The sequence below is a fragment of the Mustela lutreola genome, chromosome 13 (assembly GCF_030435805.1).
Source record: "Mustela lutreola isolate mMusLut2 chromosome 13, mMusLut2.pri, whole genome shotgun sequence".
In the NCBI taxonomy this organism is placed as follows: domain Eukaryota; kingdom Metazoa; phylum Chordata; class Mammalia; order Carnivora; family Mustelidae; genus Mustela; species Mustela lutreola.
Window position 1 is genome coordinate 64,677,939 of NC_081302.1, and position 21,317 is coordinate 64,699,255.

The 21,317-nt window shown below is 38.1% G+C and overlaps 1 protein-coding gene across 1 annotated transcript in view; it reads left to right on the forward strand.

Annotated features, from left to right (window-relative positions):
- LOC131814141 (phosphatidylinositol 3,4,5-trisphosphate 3-phosphatase TPTE2-like) overlaps positions 1-21,317 on the forward strand; it is a 118,265-nt gene that overhangs the window by 44,916 nt on the left and 52,032 nt on the right. The window contains exons 14-16 of the mRNA XM_059144870.1: positions 651-707; positions 3,032-3,100; positions 20,501-20,551. Of these exons, the coding sequence (XP_059000853.1) occupies positions 651-707; positions 3,032-3,100; positions 20,501-20,551 (177 nt within the window). The remainder of the gene's footprint in view (positions 1-650; positions 708-3,031; positions 3,101-20,500; positions 20,552-21,317) is intronic.

Consider the following 21,317-nt stretch of genomic DNA (forward strand, 5'->3'; position numbering starts at 1 on the left):
TGCTGTACTGTAGTGGCTTAGGGAAGAAAAATATCTTTTTGGGAAGGAGGGTAATATTAAAGTATAAGCAGTAAATGGTTTGAGTTGGCAGGATGAAGAGAATTCTTTAGCAGAAAAGATTTGAACTAATAGACCAGATCTGTTTGTGTTTGCCAGCATGTGCAACTGGTTCCCCAAGGCTGGACCTATCATTACATTGGATAGAATCATTGACTAAGACCTGTGGTGTCTAAGATACCATCTGAAGGTTAGGAAAGACATTCATAGTTCCTAAACAGCACAGATGGACTAGAGGGCCTACAGGTATTTAGGTTAATCAATAGAAATGTATATCTACACTGAGGTAAATGAATAAGTCCCACCATGAGAGGATGTTGTACACTAGGTCAGATCCAGTAGTAAAGAACTATATTTAAACTTTTAGCCATTAGTTGGTTTTTTTTTTTTTGACAAGTATGATGTATTCATTATGAACATATAAAGTCTCATTTCTGGGGGAAATAACATATCAAGTTTCATATAACTGATTGATGTGTAAATTTGTAAAGAGTCAATTATTTTGCAAGTTAGAGAGTAATGTTAAAATTTGAACCAAAATATTTAATTTAGAAAATCATGTAGTCTGACTGTGTCCCTTTTTCATCCCTTAGTACTACTACCATGAGTGAATTTACATCGGGAACTTCTGATGGAATCTCCAAGGAAATGTGAGATATGAACAAAACTATCCACATGTAAATACAAGTATGGGGCAGGGGAGAAAGATTGAGATTTGGGAGATTGATTTGCAGGAGGATCCATGAACTTTAGAGTCTTGGACACCATTTGTAACTTTCTATCCAGTTTGAGTGGAATTTAGTAAAAGAGGAACAGGCCATAAGAGGGATGCATCTTATTCCTTGTCTTTTTCTCCCCCTCAGTTAGTGGCCACCAAAACTCCTAGGAAACTATCCTAATGCTCCATGTGTAAGGCTCTACTATAATGGAACAAGAGAGCAGAAAAAGCTATTTTGGAGCAGGGAGAAGGTTCAGGAGTAAAGAAATGTACACAAATTTGATTCATTAAGGTTTTTCCCACAGGACTAGGATTCTAATTATAAGCATAGAAAGCCTTATTTGTAGGGAGATATTAAATGCCAAGTTTCAAATGACCAGTTAGGTTAACTTTTAGGTCAACTAGACTGCAAATTGTAGCATAGTATAGATAATTTTCATCTATAAACAAGTCTAGAGAGGCATGAAAAGTCTTAAAATATGCATTTTTAATTCTTTAGCAATGACCAGATTCAGGTGAAAAAGCTAATTTGTGTTGCCCCTTTGATGAAAGGTGAGATATAAACATATGGAGATAGAGGAAGGGAGATACTGAGATTTGTGGAATTAAGGAAAGTATTCATGGCAATGAGTTTCTTTGGTACTTTATCTAAAGTCTTTGCAACTTTCAGTATGTAACTTTCTTTCTCTTTTGCATCTTTTCTGGGGGAAAAAGAACAGATCATAAAAGGAAATAGTCTGTTACCTTTAGTAGCATCCAAAACACTTAGGAAAGTACCAGATTGCCCAAGTATGAGATTCAATGTACTCCCTAAGTATGTGGGCCAAGAGAAGACAGAATTGAATTTGGAGCAAGGAGGACTTAGTGGTGGATAGGGAGCATAGGACCCCTCAGCAGAAAAAAAAAAAAAATGGAGCTAGCAGACGCTGGATGTATCTCTGACCTCCCAGAGTGCTGTCAACATGTGAGTCTGGTGCCCTAAACTTACCATCACACTGAAGGCAGGTTGGCAGTTACCTGACCCTTTTTGAGGTGCAGGAAAGGCTTCTAGGATGGGTTAATAGGTGGTTTAGGGACTTGAGAAGGCAGAAAATTACAAGGGCAAGCAAGGTGAGTATCTGCAAACTCAGCTGAATTTGAAGCAAATTTAATCACAAAATGGTATTGGTAATTAAAAGAAGTGTACATAAACCTGATTTATTAATTTTTTCCACAGAACTAAGGTTTTCATTACAAACAACGTTCATTTCCAAGGAAAAATTATATAATACTAGGCTTCAGTGAGCTGATGAAGATGTAATTTTTTGGGGTCAACTACATTATAAATTGTAGAGTAATTGTAACTAATTTGTGTTTAAAAATCACTGTAGAAAGACATGGAGTCTTCCTATGTGTATTTTTAATCCCATAGCTCTGATTTTAGTGTGTTGAAAAAAGTAGCCACCAACGAAAGGTGAAATATAAATATGTAAAGGGAGAGGAAGGGGGATACTAAAGTTTTTGAGATCTAATTAGTTATGAAGTCCTTGTCTCCAAAAGTTATTTAAATCCTATCCAGGGAAAAGATATCCATGATATTTGAAGAGTAGAAGGTGGTAGAGGGACTGAGGTTCTAAATAACTAATTGACATATTTTTAAGAGTTCAGTCAGTTTATATATTGTAGAGCAAATGTATCTAATTTCAACCTAAAAAAAAGTAAGTCTCTGAAGTCACTTGGTTCCATGTACAGTTTTAATTCTTCATACTGACCTGAATAAAGTGACACCAGAAGTATTTGACTACACTTTAATATATTTCAACTTTCAATGATGGTGCATGAAAGACTACTGATATCATTTATTTGGGTCAGTGCTATATATACATTGATCTCTCTACATAGAGAGCCGAAGAAAGAGGGACACAGAGGAAGACAGGCAGAAGACCGAGATAGGAGATAGACTGAGGGTGTGGGGGCGGGGAGGAAAAATAGAGAAGGGAGAAGGGTGGGAGGAGGGAGAATAGAAGGAGGGAGGTGGGGGAGAGAACGCTAGAGAGATTCACAAAATTTGATCTTGGAAATACCCATGAGAATACAGAGTTTTCTGGACAACAAGTCTAAAGTTTTTTCTAAATATTTAGGTCATCCAGTGAGCTAAGTCCTGTTTACCATATCCTTTAAATTCAAGGAATTGTTTTTGTTTAAATAAATTATCACATTGCTGTTACATGTAGCAAATCTCTAATGACATGTTTTTGCATTTGTTGGCGGTGATAGTATAATGGAACGACTCTCCAGGTTCCATGATGAAGATACTGAAGACAGTGTCTTTCTCAATTCAAATGAGTAAGTCAGTTTGAAGTTTTGAGGAAGGGAGCCATCAGTGGATCTCTTATTTTTGTAAAGGTAGATCTTGTACAGAGGCAAAGAGAAAATCTGAAAAGGTATCAAAATGTTTGAGAGGGGATGTATATAATAATGACTCAAATTGAATTTGCAGATGAGTACCATGCTTGGAAAAAATATTTCTAAAGTTTCACAAATAAGTGTTCTTCTAGTTTAAAAATGTGAAAATATTTTTAATAGATAATAATTTTAGAGTAAAGTTTTCTTAACAGAGGGTTTCAGAATGCTACTTATTCCTTAGTTGTGTTCCTTCCTCATTTTTCTTCTGGATATATTTTGGTACCCAGAATATATTTTGTGGATTTTTTCTATGAGCAAGTGGGACCCAACAAAAGTTGGGTAGTTTTAATCAATTTTCCCTCTGGTCTCCTATAGCTATTATTCTGTAAGTTGTTATATTGTTAATATTTTCCAGAATTTGGAGTAAATTTTTAAATTTTTAAATGCTTTTTCTTTTTTAGATTTTATTTTTAAGTAATACCACCCTGATTGTGCCCCATCAGTCTCATCTTGCCTGTTTTTAAATATTTTCCCTTATTGTTGAGTTTTGAGAGATCTTGATATATGCTGAATACAAGGTTTTTTAAAATTTTTTCAATTTATTTATTTTCAGAAAAACAGTATTCATTATTTTTTTCACCACACCCAGTGCTCCATGCAATCCATGCCCTCTATAATACCCACCACCTGGTACCCCAACCTCCCAACCCCCGCAACTTCAAACCCCTCAGATTGTTTTTCAGAGTCCATAGTCTCTCATGATTCACCTCCCCTTCCAATTTACCCCAACCCCCTTCTCCTCTCTAACACCCCTTGTCCTCCATGATATTTGTTATGCTCCACAAATAAGTGAAACCATATGATAATTGACTCTCTCTGCTTGACTTATTTCACTCAGCATAATCTCTTCCAGTCCTGTCCGTGTTGCTACAAAAGTTGGGTATTCATCCTTTCTGATGGAGGCATAATACTCCATAGTGTATATGGACCACATCTTCCTATACAAGTTTTTTTATCAGATGAATCTTTTACAAGTATTTTCTCCCAATCTGTAGTTTGTCTTCATTTTTTTAATAGTGTCTTTTGCACAGTGGAAATTTTAAATTTTGAGGAAATCTAATTTTTTCTCATGGTAGGGCTTTGGTGTTCAATCTAAGAAATCTTTTCATAATCCAAGGTGACAAATATTTTCTGCTTTCTTCTAGAAGTTTCACAGTTTCAGGTTTTACATTTAGCTATATGGATCCATTTTGAGTTAATTTTTGTGTACGTTGTGTGATACAGGTTGAAGAGCATTCTTTATGAAAATGTATGTCCAGTAACTCCACTATGGTTTCTTGTAAGATTCTCTTTTGTCCATAGAATTGCCTTTGCATTTTTGTTGAAATCAGTTGCCCATATATATCTATGGGGGTCTATTTCTGATCTCTCTTTTGTTCTACTCTTCTGTGTGTCTGTTCTTTCCTTAATACCACATTGTCCTATTTAACTTTAGAGTAAATGCTCAAATCACGTAGTGGCATTACTCTGCCTTTCCATTCAAATTTTAGAATCAGGTTGTCAATATCTATAAAAAATAATGCTGTGATTTTTAAAAAGATTTTGTTGAATGTATAAATTGGTATGTGGAAAATTAACATCGATATTGAAATTTCTAATCTATGAACATGATACATTTCTTATTTGGACCATGTTTTCTTTTCTTTCATCATGTTTTATAATTTTCAGCATGCACATCTTGCATATATTTTGTTAATTTATACCAAAGTATTTCATGGGCTTTGGTGCTAATATAAATGGTACAGTTGCTTACATTTCTATTTTTCAATGTTTTATTGCTCATCTATAGAAATATAATTGAATTTTATATATTGGCCTTTACTTGGTAACTTTTTTAAATTTACATTTTAGTTCCATTAACTTTTATGCAGATTCCTTGGGATATTCTTGGTAGAACAAGCATATCATCGGCAAATAGGGGGAGTGTTATTTCTTTCTTTCTAATCTTTATTTCTGTTACTTCCTTTCCTTGCCTTATTGCACTGTCTAGGGCCTCCAATACAACTTTGAATAGAAGAAAGTGTGAACTGACAGCCTAAATTCCTAATCACTGGAGAAAAAAGTCAGTCTTTCACCATCAAGATTGCCATTAACTGTAGCAATGGCTATGGCTTTTTGTAAATGGTGCTTGTCATGTTAAGGAAGTTTCTTCTATTTGCAATTCTGCAGTTCACTGAAAGTTTTTTTTTTTTTAAAGATTTTATTTATTTATCAGAGAGAGAGAGAGGAGGAGAGAGTGAGCACAGGCAGACAGAATGGCAGGCAGAGGCAGAGGGAGAAGCAGGCTTCCCTCCGAGCAAGGAGCCCAATGTGGGACTCGATCCCAGGACACTGGGACCATGACCCGAGCAGAAGGCAGCTGCCTTAAAAAAAATAACATTTTTTACATTGTGAAAATTAATAAAGGAAATCTCACTAAAACAGACTTGTGAAGTTTGGCAAGGGGAGCTCTCATACCCTAACACTTGCAGTCAGTTGCACATCCAACAGAAAGAGACTGCAAATCAATACTAACACAGCCCAGCCAAGAGAAATTGTCACAACTCAACCAATGAAGAACCACTATACTTAAGCCTCCCAATTTACTCTCTTACTTTTACTGCTTACAACTGACCAGTTTATTGTTTACTTTTAGTTTATAACAACCCCTTCCAACTTCCCCCTTTCCTCTATAAAAGAGTGTTTCTCTCCTTTGTGGTTTTGCCATAGCTTGCTTGTCCTGGATTGCAATTCTCTGCTCTTCCCAAATGAATCCATTTTTGCTGGTAAAATAACTGGTAATTTTATATTTTTTCTTTTAAAATATTTTTAAATTTAAGTTTATTTTTACTTAGTGATCAAAAATGGGATCCAAAAAAAAAAATGGGATCCAGATAAGACCCCCAACAGCTCTGAGGCTGGTGAGCAAACAAACAGGTGCCAGTACCCACAGAGCCAATTCCTGAATAAACTCATTTTTGCTGGTAAAATAACTGGCAGTTTTATTATTTTTATTTTTTAAAATATTTTTACATTTGAATTCAATTTAATTAACATACACTGTATTATTAGTTTCAGAGGTAGAGTTCAGTGATTCATTAGTTGCGTATAACATCAAGTGCTCATTCCATCAAGGGCCCTCCTTCATGACCATCACCCACTTACCCCATTGCCCCGCACCAACCCTCCAGTAACCCTGAGTTTGTTTCCTAGAGTTGTGAGTTTCTTATGGTTTGTCACCCCCTCTGTTTTCATCTGATTTTTCCATCCCTTCCCCTATGTTCATCTGTTTTGTTTCTTAAATTCCACATATGAGTGAACTCCTATATTTGCCTTTCTCTGACTTATTTTGCCCAGCATAATACCCTCTAGTTCCATCCACGTCATTGCAATAGCAATATTTCATTCTTTTTGATGGCTGAATATTATTCCATTGTATATATACACCACATCTTCATTATCCATTCATCTGTTGATGGATATGTGGACCCTTTCCATAGTTTAGCTATTGTGGACATTGCTGCTATAATCATTGGGGTGCATGTGCTTCTTTGAATCACTGTATTTGCATCTTTTGGTTAGATACCTAATAGTGCAATTATTGGGTCGTAGGGTAGTTGTATTTTTAACTTTTGGGGGAACATCCATACTCTTTTCCAGAGTGGCTGCACCAGTTTCCATTCCCACCACCAGCATAAGAGGGTTTCCCTTTCTCCACATCTTTGCTAACATCTGTTGTTTCCTGAGTTGTTAATTTTAGCCATTGTGACTGGTGTGAGGTGGTATCTCATTGTGGTTTTGATTTGTATTTCCCTGATGGCAGTTCTATTTTTAAGGTTAACATTACTTGGTGATCAGAAATGGGATTCAGAGAAGACCCCCAACAGCTCTGAGGCTGGTGAGCAAAGAGGTGCTGGTACCCACAGAGCCAATTGTGCTCACTGCTTTTTTGCCCACCCTGGGGTTTGAGGGTAAGTTTTCTCCTGGATTTTGAGCTTTACACTTTGTGTTCAAGCTCTTCAGACTTTATTCAGGATCCGTTTCAAGGTCTTGTGTTTTGTATTTGTGTTTTTTTATTTGAAAGTACTCATTTGGCCTTTGGTCCAACTCTTTTTCAGAACCAGACTCTCCCTGTTGGAACTGTGCATTTGAACTGTGTTGGCCTTTGGTCTGACCCCCTTTGGGGACTGGACCATTCCATGAGGAACTGTGCCTGTTGGAATTACACAAGCCTTTAGTCTGACTCCTGTTTGGGATCAGATTGCTCCTACTGAACTGTGCTATCCTTTGGTCTGACTCCTTTTCGGAACCACATTTTACTACTGGAACTTTGCTGGCTTTTGGCCAGATTCCTTCTAGAACCACGCTGCTCCTACTGACACTGCTGTTTAAGAGTTTATCTCTTTGCTCTAAAGAAAAACCTTTAAGAAATGGGATGCCGGTCATCAAAACGCTCTGAGGGCTGCCTCCTCTTTTCCTCCTTCACCACTATGGGCACTCTGTTGGTTTTATATTTTCAAACTATGGTCCCTTCACATGTAATTTATCACTAAGTGTACTGACCTGACCAAAAATAATTTATAACTTAAGTGGCCTTATAAGAAATTTTAATATCCCCAAACTTGTTTTACTCAAAATTAAGTTAGAAAGTCATGGCTCCAAAACAAACAAACAAACAAACAAAAAACTGAATGAGATACCTCCTTTAAATGGTACCTTGAGGCTTTCAGATGTTTTCAGGATTCTGTTTTGCCTCTTTGTGAAATACTATTTCTTTATTTTTCAAAAAATTTCATTATATTCACTTAGCCAACATATAGTACATCATAAGTTTTTGTTGTAGTGTTCAATGATTCATTACTTGTGTATAATATCTCTAAATTAATTGAGGCAAACAAGCAATTGAAAGGGGTCAAAATGGCTTCTGAGGCCTCACCCCATTCCCTGGGCCACCCACCCCTTGGTTGCAGACAGTAGAAGTCACCTTGTGCTCAGGCCCCAACTCTGGTGTCACTTTCCTCTATTCTCTCTATAGAACTTGCATTTTACTCCTAATCTATCCCCATTCCTCCTCTCCTGAAACTATCAAAATCTGCCTCTTTAAAGTTAAGTCTAGTGAGTACCTAAATAAACCTCAGGTTTCCCATATTCCCTTGACTAAGTCCAAAATGAGACCCATAATTAAAGTTTCTTAAAGTGACTGGTACATGCATACAGCAGTCCATCTTGATGACAGCACATGCCAGGGGCGATTCTATTTTGCAGAACTGCTTGTCTCATTTGGAAACTCTCCAGTGAGGAGGGTGTCTGCCTTATGGGTGGAATTAAAGGTGGTAGTCATGTGTTTGGCTAAAGCTTATACCTGCATTCTACGTCAGTGGTCAGCCACAGAAGGGGAGAGAATGGACAGGGGTTGGAACCACCAAGATGTTCTGTTGGTTCTATGTCAGGCCCTGACCACCTCCCAGTTGGTAGGCTTCTCCTATAAGTGGGTGAGTATGTGGCCTGGCAGGTAGGGGCACCCCAGATTCAGCACTTAGTCTAGTTATAGGGTAAGTAGGGCCTGCCATGAGTACCACATGCCCAAAGCCATCCCCACAGAGAGGGGAAGGCACCAACAGGAATGGATGCTTGTTTCCATAGTCAGGTACCAGCAATGATGAGTAAAGTGTAACTGCATTGTTGTGTGTGGATCCATCCTACATTATGACCTGTAGCATCTGTGGTCCTGTTGTGCCTCTCTATGCAAATGGGGCCATTCCCATGATTTGAACCAATGTTGCATTTAATCACCCCAAAAAACCCATTTAATCATCCCATTTAATCATCCCAAAAGCCATCCCATACCTATTCTATACGTAGAATCTTATTTAACTGTTCCCATATCAAGGGAAAAATTTTGCTCTTTGTGTCTTCCTGGGCAGGGAGCCTGGATACCTAGTGAATATGGGTCCATCCAAGTAGGGGAAAGAAAGTGTTATACCACGCATAAAAGCATTCCCAAGTGCTTTGGAGGGCAGCTTAAATTTGTCAAAGGAGGCCCATGGTCGCTGATAGGGGGAGTTCACTACACACCCAGTAGTTGGTCTTTTTCTATAAGAAGTTGTGGTCAGGGTCCATTAGGTAAATGGGTTTCCTGTGCAGAATCTAAGGGCAAAAAGTAAGATGCTGAGTAGGCACCAGAAAAGGCTAGTGACAACTGACCTATAGAATCAGGAGGGGTGGGTGTTCCTGGATAACCCCACCCCTGGCCTCAGTCTAGCTCCAAACTGACTGTACCAAATTGTTAGCTCCTTTTCTGCTACATGGCAGGACAAACTTGGAAAGGATAGTGGGGTTATAATAATTCTCTGTAGGGCCATTATGATAGTATCCCTTTTCATGAGAGGCCTATTGGGGTGCATGTGCTGCTTTGTTTTCAGTGGAATGGGGTGAAGAAATGGGGGGTGGATGGTTGGGTCTTATTCTATCCCTATCCTACAGGACTGAAAACCCAAAACACTGTACACTTGTTTGTCATTTCCAGCGCTACATAGTTACATGTTCTGCTATAGATAGATCTTGTGGCAAGGGCAGTAAAGGGTTATCTTGTGTCCCTACATGCAGCAAAGAGCATCTTCCTGCATGCTGTCTACTTGTATTCTAAGGGTGACATCAGGGGTCCTTGAGCAAGTAGAGTATAGGCACTATTGGAATGTATATATTTATTTAATGTCTGTATAACTGTTGACAGGTGGTGTTTCCAAAAGGCCAACTGAGCTGTACTGGGATTACATGGTAGATGAAGATGCCAATGGACATCTTGAGCTTTGGCCCCCTTTGCACTTTATGTCCTGTGAAATGGGAGCCTTGGTTGCTGTCAGTATCAGTGGGCACCCTGTATGTAACACACAGCTGTTCCAGGCCACAGATGGTGGCCTTCTGTGTGGCATACTTGGTGGGGTTGGCTTGCAGGAGTCCTGAATAAGTGTCATGCATGTCAAAGCATAATGTCAGCCATCAGAGAGTGGCAGGGGACCAGTCAATCTGCTATCTCTGAATGGAGTGCTCTGTTTTCTTCCCCACTACCTGTATGTGTCTCTTGACAAAGGTCATGGTTGTTCCTGGGCACAGGTTGGGCTTTGTCGGTAGATGGTTACAGTGTCTTGGTAATGCAGTGGTAAGTCCCAGTTCTTAACAACTGCCCACAAGGTCTGTTGTCCTCAATTTCCCATGTTGTATAGCTAGGAGGCATTGTCTTCTTTTGGCAAGTCTTCTAGGAGGCAGATGTGGCCCAACTCATCGTTCTGTTGATTACCAGGTGGGGTGTGTGCAGTGTGTGCATCTACGTGGTAAACAGTAGTGTTCATACCTTGTATGCACTGGAGTTCCACATGTTGATTCCCCAGCATGTGTGCCCTGTTACCATCTAGTCCTGTGCCTTCCATTGAAGAAATCATATGGTTGGTCCCTTATAGATTTCCCAGATTCTGTGCATAGAACAATGGAATTGGGCTCATGAAGCGCTTATATTGTTTGCAGTTCAGCCCATTGACTTCTATGTCTGGCAGCAGAGTCCATTAGATAGTTTCAGTTGAGGGTTAGATGGCAGTAGCTGTCCAGGTGCAGAGGTCACACCTTGCTGACCCTTGCTGACTCTACAGGCATGATCAGGGATTGGTAACTGTAAAGAATGGCAACTGTGGTGGCTTTGCAACCTCAGTTAATGGCTTTCCTTCAGAGGTGACATGAGTCAACAGGCCAAGAATGGAGTGTGGCTCCACACTAAGCGGGCTATTTGTCAAGGTACTGTGTTGTTGCAAGTAGGCATGCCATTTAGCTGCAGTCTGGATTTGGGCAATATCTGACTTGGGCTCTTGGAATGTATCCTTTAGCCATGCTGCTATAGGATGCTGAGTGCAAATGGTCACTGGGATCCTGTTAGCCATGTCTTCTACTTGCCGTAAGGCATGGTAATTAGCCCACAGTTGTTCTAAGATGCATTATCATGCTTCAGTTCCTTTCCATAACAGTGACCAGAAGCCTTACAGTATGCATTTGTGCCCTTGCCATTGCCATAAATTCCATCGAAACCCTTCTGGGTAACTGACTCCATCCAGTCAAGTGGCTGCCCCTGTACATGAACGCTTAAGTCTTGGATCTGTGTAACAGCCACCTTGGCTTCTTCAAATGCTTCTCTTTCCTTTGAAGACCAATCCCAATGGGCTTCTGTTCTTACAAATCTATAAAGGTGCTGAAGCTCTTGAGCCATGCAAAGGATAAATGGATACCAAGAGCTTAAGGAACCTAGGAAAGTTTGCAGCTGCTATGGTGTGGTGAGATGTGGATATCCTTGTATCTTATCAATAACTGCTACAGGAACAACTTCTTTTAAAAAATTCTAGTATAATTAACGTGCAGTGTTTAATAGTTTCAGGTGTACAATACAGTGATTCAGCAATTTTATACTTTACTCAGAGCTTATTATTTTAAATGTACTCTTTAATCCTCTTCACCTATTTTACCTATGCCCACCTACTTCTCCTATGGTAACCGTCAATTAGTTCTCTATATCTAAGAGTCTGATTTTTGTCTTTTTATTTCCTTATCTGTTTGTTTTGCTTCTTAACATCCACAAATGAATGATCTCATACAGTATTTGTCTTTCTCTGACTTATTTTACTCAACATTATATTCTCTAGATCTGTATATGTTGTTGCAAATGGCAAAATTTCATTTTTTATGTCTGAATAATATTCCATTGTATGTATATATACCACCTCTTCTTTAGCCATCCATTTTTCAATGAACACTTGGGCTGCTTTCATAAATTGACTACTGTGAATAATGCTTTAATGAACATAGCAATGCATATATCATTGGAATTCATGTTTTTCAAATACCCAGTTGTGAAATTACTGGTTCATATGGTAATTCTATTTTTAATTTTTTGAAGAACTTCCTTCTGTTTTCCACAGTGACTGTACCAGTTGGTATTGTCACCGATCGTGTTCAGGGTTCCTTTTTCTCCCCACCCTCGCTAACAACTGTCATTTCTTGTGTTGTTGATTTTAGCAATTCTGACAGATGTGAGAAGATATCCCATTGTAGTTTTGATTTACATTTCCCTAATAATGTCTGATGTTGATATTTTCATGTGTCTGTTGGCCATCTGTAGGTCTTTTTTGGAGAAATGTCTGTTCATCTGCTCATTTTTAAATTGGATTTTTTTTTTTTTTTGGTTTTTAATGTTGAGTTGTATTTGTTTTTACATATTTTGGATAATCCTTTAACAGATATGTCATTTGCAAATAACCTCTCACAGTTAGCAGATTGTCTTTTTGTTTGTTTGCTTCCTTCATTTTGCAAAAGCTTTTTATTCTGTTATCGTCCCAATAATTTAATTTTGCTTTTGTTTCCCTTACCTTAGGAGATATATCCTGGAAAATGTTGCTATGGTTGAGGGCAAAGAAATTACTGCCTATGTTTTCTTCTATAGCTTTTATGGGTGAGGTCTCACATTTACGTCGTTAATCTACTGCAAGTTTATTTGTGTGTATGGTGTAAGAAAGTGACCCAGTTTCCCTCCTTTTCATGTAGCTGTCCAGTTTTCCCAACATCATTTGTTAAAGAGACAAACTTTTTCCCCATTGTATATTCTAGTCTCCTTTGCTGTAGATTAGTTGGCCACAAAAGCCTGGGTTTATTTCTGGGCTCTCTAATATGTTCCTTTTGTCTATATCTCTGTTTTTGTGCCAGTACTATACTGTTGTGATTACTATAACTTTGTAGTATATCTTGAAATCCGGGATTGTAATATGTTCCACTTTGCTGTTCTTTGCAAGATTGCTTAAGTCATTTGAGTTCTCTTGTGGTTCCATACAACAGTTTAGGATTCTTTGTTCTAGTTTTATGAAAAATGCTTTTGATATTTTGATAGGGATTGCATTAAATGTATAGATTGCTTTGGGTAGTATGTCTATTTTAATAATATTTGTTTTCCCAAACCACAAGCATGGAATATCTTTCCCTTTGTTTGTGTCATCTTCAACTACTTTAATCAATGTTTGAAAGTTTTCAGAGTATATTCTTCCTTCTCCTTGGTTAAGCTTATTCCTAGGTATTTTACTCCTTTTGGTGCAGTTGTAAATGGGATTGTTTTCTTAACTTTCCTGCTACTTTATTAGTGCTTAGACATGCAACAAATTTCTATATGTTAATTTGGTATTCTGGGGCTTTAATGACTTCATTTATCAGTTCTAGGAGTTTTTGGTATAGTCTTTAAGGCTTTCTATATATAATATTGGATTACCTGCATATAGAGACTAACTTTCTCCTTACCAATTTAGATGGCTTTTATTTCTTTTTCTTGTCTGATTGCTATGGCTAGGACTTTGAGCACTATGGTGAATAAAAGTGGTGAGAATAGACATCCTTTTCTTGTTCCTGACAGGGGGAATTCTCCCAGTCTTTCACCATTAAATATAGTATTAGTTGTGGGTTTGCATATATGGCCTTTATTATATGGAGGGATATTTCATCTAAACCTGTTTTGTTGAGTTTTTATCATGAATGGATGCTATATTTGTTGAGTGTCTTTTCTGCATTGATTGAAATGATCATATATGTATCATCCTTTCTCTGGTTGATGTGTTGTATCACACTGATTGACTTGAAATATTGAATCACTCTTGCATCCTTGAAATAAAGCCTGCTTGGTTTTGATGGCAAGTTCTTTTTAATGTATTGTTGGATTTGGTCTGTTAGCATATTGAGGATTTTGGATCTATGGTCTTCAGTGATATTGGCCAGTAATTCTTTTTTGTAGTGTCTATCTGGTTTTGGTATCAGGGTAATGGTGGCCTCATACAAGGAATTTGGAAGCTTTTCTTCCTCTTCTATTTTTGGAATAACTTGGGAAGAATAGTTATTAACTGTTCTTTAAATGTTTAATGGAATTCATCTGTGAATCCACCTGGTCCTGGAGTTTTATCAGGAGTATTTTCAATGACTTAATCAATTTCATGCTAGTAATTGGCCTGTTCAAATTTTCTATGTCTTCCTGATTCAGTTTTGGGAGGTTCTATTTCTAGGATTTATCCATTTCTTCTACATTGTCCAATTTGTTCACATATAGTTTTTCATGAGATTTTCTTATAATCATTTGTAATTTTGTGGAGCTGTATCTCCCCTCCTTCATTTCTGAATGTATTTATTTGTGTGTACTCACTGCCATGTCCTCTTTCACTCTCACTCTTGCTCTTTCTTTTTGAGTTTGGCTAAAGGCTCATCAATCTTCTTGATCCTTTCAAAGAACAAGCTCCTGGTTTCATTAATCTGTTCTATTGTTTTTAAGTCTCCATTTCACTTATTTCTACTCTAACCTTTATTGTTTCCTTCCTTCTGCTGGCTTTGGTTTTGTCCTTTTTCCAGCTCCTTTAGGTGTAAGGTTAGGTTGTTTATCTGAGGTATTTCTTGCTAATTGAGGTAGGCCTGTATTGATATAATCTTTCATCTTAGAACAGCTTTTGATGCATCCCAAAGATTTTGGACCATTGTGTTTCATTTTCATTTGTCTTCATGTATTTTTTAATTCCTCTTTGATTTCTTGGTTGACTCATTCATTGTTTAGTAGCAAGTTATTTAGTTTTAAATTTTAAAATTTGATTAAATTTTTTTTAATTTTTAATTTACTTTTTTAAAATTTTTTTCAATTTATTTATTTTCAGAAAAACAGTATTCATTATTTTTTCACCACACCCAGTGCTCCATGCAATCCGTGCCCTCTATAATACCCACCACCTGGTACCCCAACCTCCCACCACCCTGCCACTTCAGACCCCTCAGATTGTTTTTCAGAGTTCATAGTCTCTCATGGTTCACCTCCTCTTCCAATTTACCCCAACTCCCTTCTCCTCTCTAACTCCCCATGTCCTCCATGCTATTTGTTATGCTCCACAAATAAGTGAAACCATATGATAATTGACTCTCTCTGCTTGACTTATTTCACTCAGCATAATCTCTTCCAGTCCCATCCATGTTGCTACAAAAGTTGGGTATTCATCCTTTCTGATGGAGGCATAATACTCCATAGTGTATATGGACCACATCTTCCGTATCCATTCGTCCATTGAAGGGCATCTTGGTTCTTTCCACAGTTTGGCGTCCATGGCCATTGCTGCTATAAACATTGGGGTTTTAAATTAAAAAATTAAAAGAAATTTTTTTCTTGTGATTGATTTCTGGTTTTGTACTATGTGGTTGGAAAAGATGCATGATATGATTTCAATCCTTTTGAATCCTTTGAGATTTGATTTCTGGCCTAACATGTGATCTATTCTGGCAAATGTTCCAAAAATAATATGTATGCTGCTGTTCTAGGATGGAATGTTCTGGATCTATGTGTTAGGTCCCTCTAGTCCAATGTGTGATTTAAAACTACTGTTACCTTGTTAATTTTCTGTCTGGATGATCTATCCATTGATGTAAGTGGGATGTTAAAGTCCCCTACTATTATGTTATTACTCTCAATTTCTTACTTTATGTCTGTTAATAGTTGCTTTATGGATTTAGGTGCTCCTAGGTTGAGCACCTAATTGGTTATATTTGGATGCATACAATTATGCCTTCTTGTTGTTTTGTTCCCTTTATGTTTATGTCTCTGTCTCTTGTTACAGTCTTTGTTTAAAATCTGTTTTTCTGATCTAAGTATTGCTATCCTGGACTTTTGCTTCCATTTGCATAGTAAATGTTTTTCCATCCTCTCACTTTTAATCTACATGTCTTTAGATCTGAAATGAGTCGCTTGTAGGCACCATTTACAGATAGGTCTTGTGCTTATCCATTCAGTCACCCTGTGTCTTTTTATTAGAGCAGGTAGTCCGTTTGCCTTCTAAGTAATTATAAATAGGTATGTACTTACTGCCATTTTGTTACTTGTTTTATTTTTTATTCTTTTTAGATTTTATTTATTTGGGAGAGAGAGAGAGAGAGAGAGGAAGTGAGAGAGAGCATGAGCAGTGCCAGGGGAGAGGGATAAGCAGACTCCCATCTGAGCAGAGAGCCAGATGTGGGGCTTGATCTCAGGACCCTGAGATCATAACCCGAACAGAAGGCAGATGCTTAACTGACTGAAACACCCAGGTGCCCCTTTGTTACTTGCTTTGTAGTTATTTTTGTAGTTCTTCTCTTGCTTTCTTCAATTATGGCTTAATGGTTCATAAAGTGATATGCTTGGATTCCTTTCTCTTTATTTTTTTTGCATAATTACAGGTTTTTGATTTGTGGTTATCATTAGGTTCATGTCTAACATCTTTTGCATATAGCAGTCTATATTAAATTGATGGTAGCTTAAATTTGAACCCTTTCTAAAAGCACTATATTTTTACACCTTCCACCACATGTTATGTATGTGATGTCAGACTTTATATCCTTTTATTTTATGAATCCCTTGACTGATTTTTATAGGTGCAATTGATTTTACTGCTTTTTGCTTTACCTCTATACTGGCTTTATAACTAATTTACTACTTATTACGTTTGTAATTATATGTGAAATATTTTCCTTTCATGATTTTCTAATTCTTGATAATGGCCTTTTCTTTCCACAAAAAGAATTTCCTTTAATGTTTCTTGTAAGACTGGTATAGTAGCAATGAACTCCTTTCACTTTTTTTTTGAAGAACTATTCATTTCTCCTTCTATCCTGAAAGAGAGCCTTGCTGAGTAGAGTGCTCTTAAGGGCAGGTTTTTTTCTTCTCAGCACTTTGAATATATTATGCCACTTCTGGCCTCAGAGTTTCAGCTGAAAAATCAGCTGATAGACTTATGGGGTTTCCCTTTTATGTAACTGCTTTATTTTTCACTTGCTGCTTTAAGATAAAATCTCTTTACCACTACCTTCTACCTTTTTAATAGTTATGTATCTTGATGTGGACCTCTATGTATTGACTTTATTGGGGGCTCTCTGTGTCTCCTGGATCTAGATGTCTGTTTCCATCCCCAAATTTGGGAAGTTTTCATCTGCTATTTCTTGAAATTTTGCCCCCTTTTCTTTCTCTTCTCCTTTTGGGATTTCTATAATGTGAATGTTAAGTTATTATGTTTGATGATTTTGCTGAGTTCCTATCCTCTTCATATTTTTATTGTTTTGTGTTGTTGTTTAGCTTGATTGCTTTCTGTTACTCTATGTTCCATCCTGCTGATTGCTTCTTCTGCCTCCTCTACTCTATTTATTCCCTCTAGCATATTTTTAATTTTGGTTATTGAGTTCTTTACCTCTGGTTGGTTCTTTCTTATATTTTATAGCTCTTTTTTGAAGGTCTCCTTGAGGTCCCCCACTCTTTTTTTAAGTCCAGAAATTATTTTTATGACCATTAATTTGAGGTTTTTTTTCTTTTAAATCAAGCATATTGCTTATTTCTGTCTCATTTTAGCTCTTTAGCTCTTGTTTTTTCCTGTCCTTTCATTTAGGACACATTTTTCTGTTTCCTCACTTTAAGTAACTTCCTGTGTTTGTTTCTATGTATTAGGAAAGTCAGTTATGTCTCCTGACTTTGAAAGTAGGAACCTTATGAAGAAGAGGTTCTGTGGTGCCTGTTTACCAGAAACAGGTGCTTCAGGGGTTTCTCCTATGTGGATTCCATGTACTCTACTGCTGTAGGCTAAGCCTCACTTTCCTTCAGTCCAGTTGGCTACAATGGCCTGTTGGCTACAATTTGCCTGTTGTAGGCTGGCTTAGGTCACTCTGCTGTCAAGGAGCCAGTCTGGGACTGCTGTGGACTTGCAGTTGGGTGGTATCAGCAGTCAGACAAGATGCCTGCCCTTAACTCATTTGCTGGGGCTACAGTCACACTGAACTCAGGGCACTCTCCCTGTGCTGCTGAGAGGCTTTGGTTGGTAGGTGAGACCTGCAGACTAACGAGATACCAGCCTCCAACCCATCTACCAGAACTACAGTGACCCCAAACTGTTGGTTTATCTCCCTGTGCTGCCCCCTGGCAGGTTCTTGTTGACAGATGGGTCTGGCAATCTGACCAGATACCTGCCCCCATCTATCTGTTTGGGTGGCACACGCATTGATTGACAGGGCACCCTGCACTGCCAATTATAAGGTTCAGCTGTTGGGACTACAGTAGAACTAGTGTGTGTAGTTATCTTCCCTTTACCTTCCATCCTTAGGGCAGGTGTCATTTTGAAGGCAGCCCCTCTAAGTTGGGCATGTTGGATGTGGCAGATCCACAGGAGAATACAAGGGCAGGGGACATGCTGTTGGCAGGGTACCTTTAAAGTATTTTCACTGGTTCCTATAAGTGCCAGGCTATCTAGGCTAGGGAGGGGGCAAATGGTCCCACCAGCTCTTTTGTTCTTGGGGAAGTCTAAAGATCACTGCTCTCCAGCACATACTCTGAGATTAATAAATAAATCTCCTTCACTATACCCCAGATACTTTTCAAACTGCTGCTTCTATGCTTATCTCAGTGGGATTGCTTGTTTTTCTTGCTCCTTAAGGGCAGGGACTCAGTTTCCTATTGCCCTCTGGCTCTCTTAGAACTAAGCCCACTGATTTTTAAAGTACCCTGAATTAAGTCCTGCTGGTTGCACAAACTCACAAAGTTAAACCCTACTGGCTTTCAAAGCCAAATGTTATGGGGCTTGTATTCTCATTGCATGTCCCCCAAGTCTGGGGTAACTTCTCTGGAGTCTCCTTCTCTCTCTTTTCCATGTTTGTGGGGTCCCTCTTATTTGCAGTTAGTCTTAGCAGGAGTCTTGTTTCCCACTGTATCTCCACCCCACCTCCACTTTTCAGTGTGGCCTCCTTTCTCTGATGACCTGTGGAAGGTCTCTTCTGTCAGTCTTTAGGTCATTTACTGGGTTAGTTACACTGACACGGCTACTATAGTGGAATGTCCAAGGGAAACTTAGGATCCTCTTACTCCATCACCTTCCCAGAAAAAAATAGGGGAATTAAAGCCTCCCTTTCATGCCTTGTGATTCTGTCAGGCATGGGTTCTGTATTGTCACTTTGTCAAGTAAATTCTGAAATATTGTAACATTTCCTCACTACCCAGAGATCCATTCAGTGTGTGATCAGAAGGGTGTGTTTTAAGAAAATGGCAGCCTCAGGGCAATTACCCTCTTTTGGCCAATCAGTTTTGTGTCCACATTAGCTTCAGTTTCCTAAGCCTGGGCAGAGGTGGTGACCGCAGTGGGGGGAGGGAGAATTTTCAGGCAGTGGGGAGCTCTTATATCTCAGATTAGCCTAATAGCATTCATCAGTACTGAATTTTAGCAGGACCCAGTTCTATTCATCTGTTCACTCCATTGGCCAGTCTAATCTTGGGTGCAGGCTGTAAGAACTGCTTTCACATTAATACTACTTGGGGTGAAATTTGGGTCCTGTGTTGTAGACTTCAGCAGGGCAATAACTTGCTCACCTTGTCTCCAGGCATAGCTGGAGGCTCCATCAAACAGACTTCTCCTCCTCCTGTTAATGGAAGGAGCCCAGTCTCTAGGGTGTTTCTCCTTTGAAATGTATCTTACAGGGGCACCTGAGTGGATCAGTGGGTTAAGCCTCTGCCTTCAGCTCAGGTCATGATCTCAGGGTCCTGGGATCGAGCCCCGCATCAGGCTCTCTGCTCAGCAGGGAAACTGCTTCCCCCTCTCTCTGCCTGCCTCTCTGCCTACTTGTGATCTCCCTCTCTCTGTCATTTAAATTAAAAAATTGTTTAAAAAAAAGAAAAAAGAAAAAAGAAATGTATCTTACTAAAATTCTGTATCTCCAAAGAGCACTTGCCACTCCAATGTGTTTCTCATTAATGATTAAGTGTTGTGTTCCCGTGTGTCTTTTTTTCAAGAGATGAATGTTATAAGACAAGAGTATCATTTACTGAAGGGCTTTGTTTTACTGCTATGGAAACAGGTTTGGCCAAGGTTTGACGATTTGCACAGGATCCCACAGTTCATTAATGGGAGAGATGGAACATTGATCTCTTCTACCCTGCCTTTCTGTCTCCATGTTATCTTGCTTTAGTTAATGAACCCAAATTTAATAATACCATAAACTTGGGACTGGGGCTTTACAGGCAATGGAAATATTACTAAACATAGTTTTGAGTTTTATTTGCATTTATTCTACATATGAAAGTTTTAAAATCCTGAAGCAGAACATTGAAAATCTTGGTAAAGAACATTTTGTTGTGAAACTTTGGAAGAACTTTCAAACTATATTGTCCTTTGTTATTGGCTAAATTTATATTCTATATTAGAAGAAATCTGTGATAAACTTGAAACTCTGGAATTTAATTTCTACTTCTTTTTGCAGCAGCATTATTAGTAGAATTTTGTACTCACTGGTATCATCACTCATGTTCAGGTATGTGAAACCCTAAAAAGGAGATAATTACACATATCGTTAAATTTGTTTTTTAATTTCTTTTCAGCATAACAATATTCATTGTTTTTCATCACACCCAGTGCTCCATGCAATACGTGCCCTCCTTAATACCTGCCACCTGGCTCCCCCAACCTCCCACCCCCTGCCCCTTCAAAACCCTCAGGTTGTTTTTTCAGAGTCCATAGTCTCTCATGGTTCACCACCCCTTCCAATTTCCCTCAACTCCCTTCTCCTCTCCATCTCCCCATGTCCTCCATGTTATTTGTTATGCTCCACAAATAAGTGAAACCATAGGATAATTGACTCTCTCTGCTTGACTTAGCATTAAATATTTTTAATAATAAAGTACCTCAGGGGGGCACATTTTCACTGTCAATATGTTGCTAAAAAGTCCTTGTGCCTCATTTAATGTAATTTGTCTTGAAATTTTAGTTTAAGCTGAACATTAAGAATTGCAAAGAAATAGTATCTAAGCCTGATAATAACATATTAGTATATTTTTTCTACCTGTAAAAATAAATTAATGAAGGATGCTTTTTAAAATCCAAGTGTTTGTATTAAACACTTTATTTGTCTAGAAGTACTCCTAATTCTGGAAACATTCTACTTGGACTTCTCTATGTGAATGTAAGATTTCCGTCCACTATATAGAGTCACGCAAAATACTTGCTTTCTTTTAAATGTATTTAAAATTAAAATTAAAATTTATTTTTAATATTTATTATGTTCAGTTAGTCACCATATA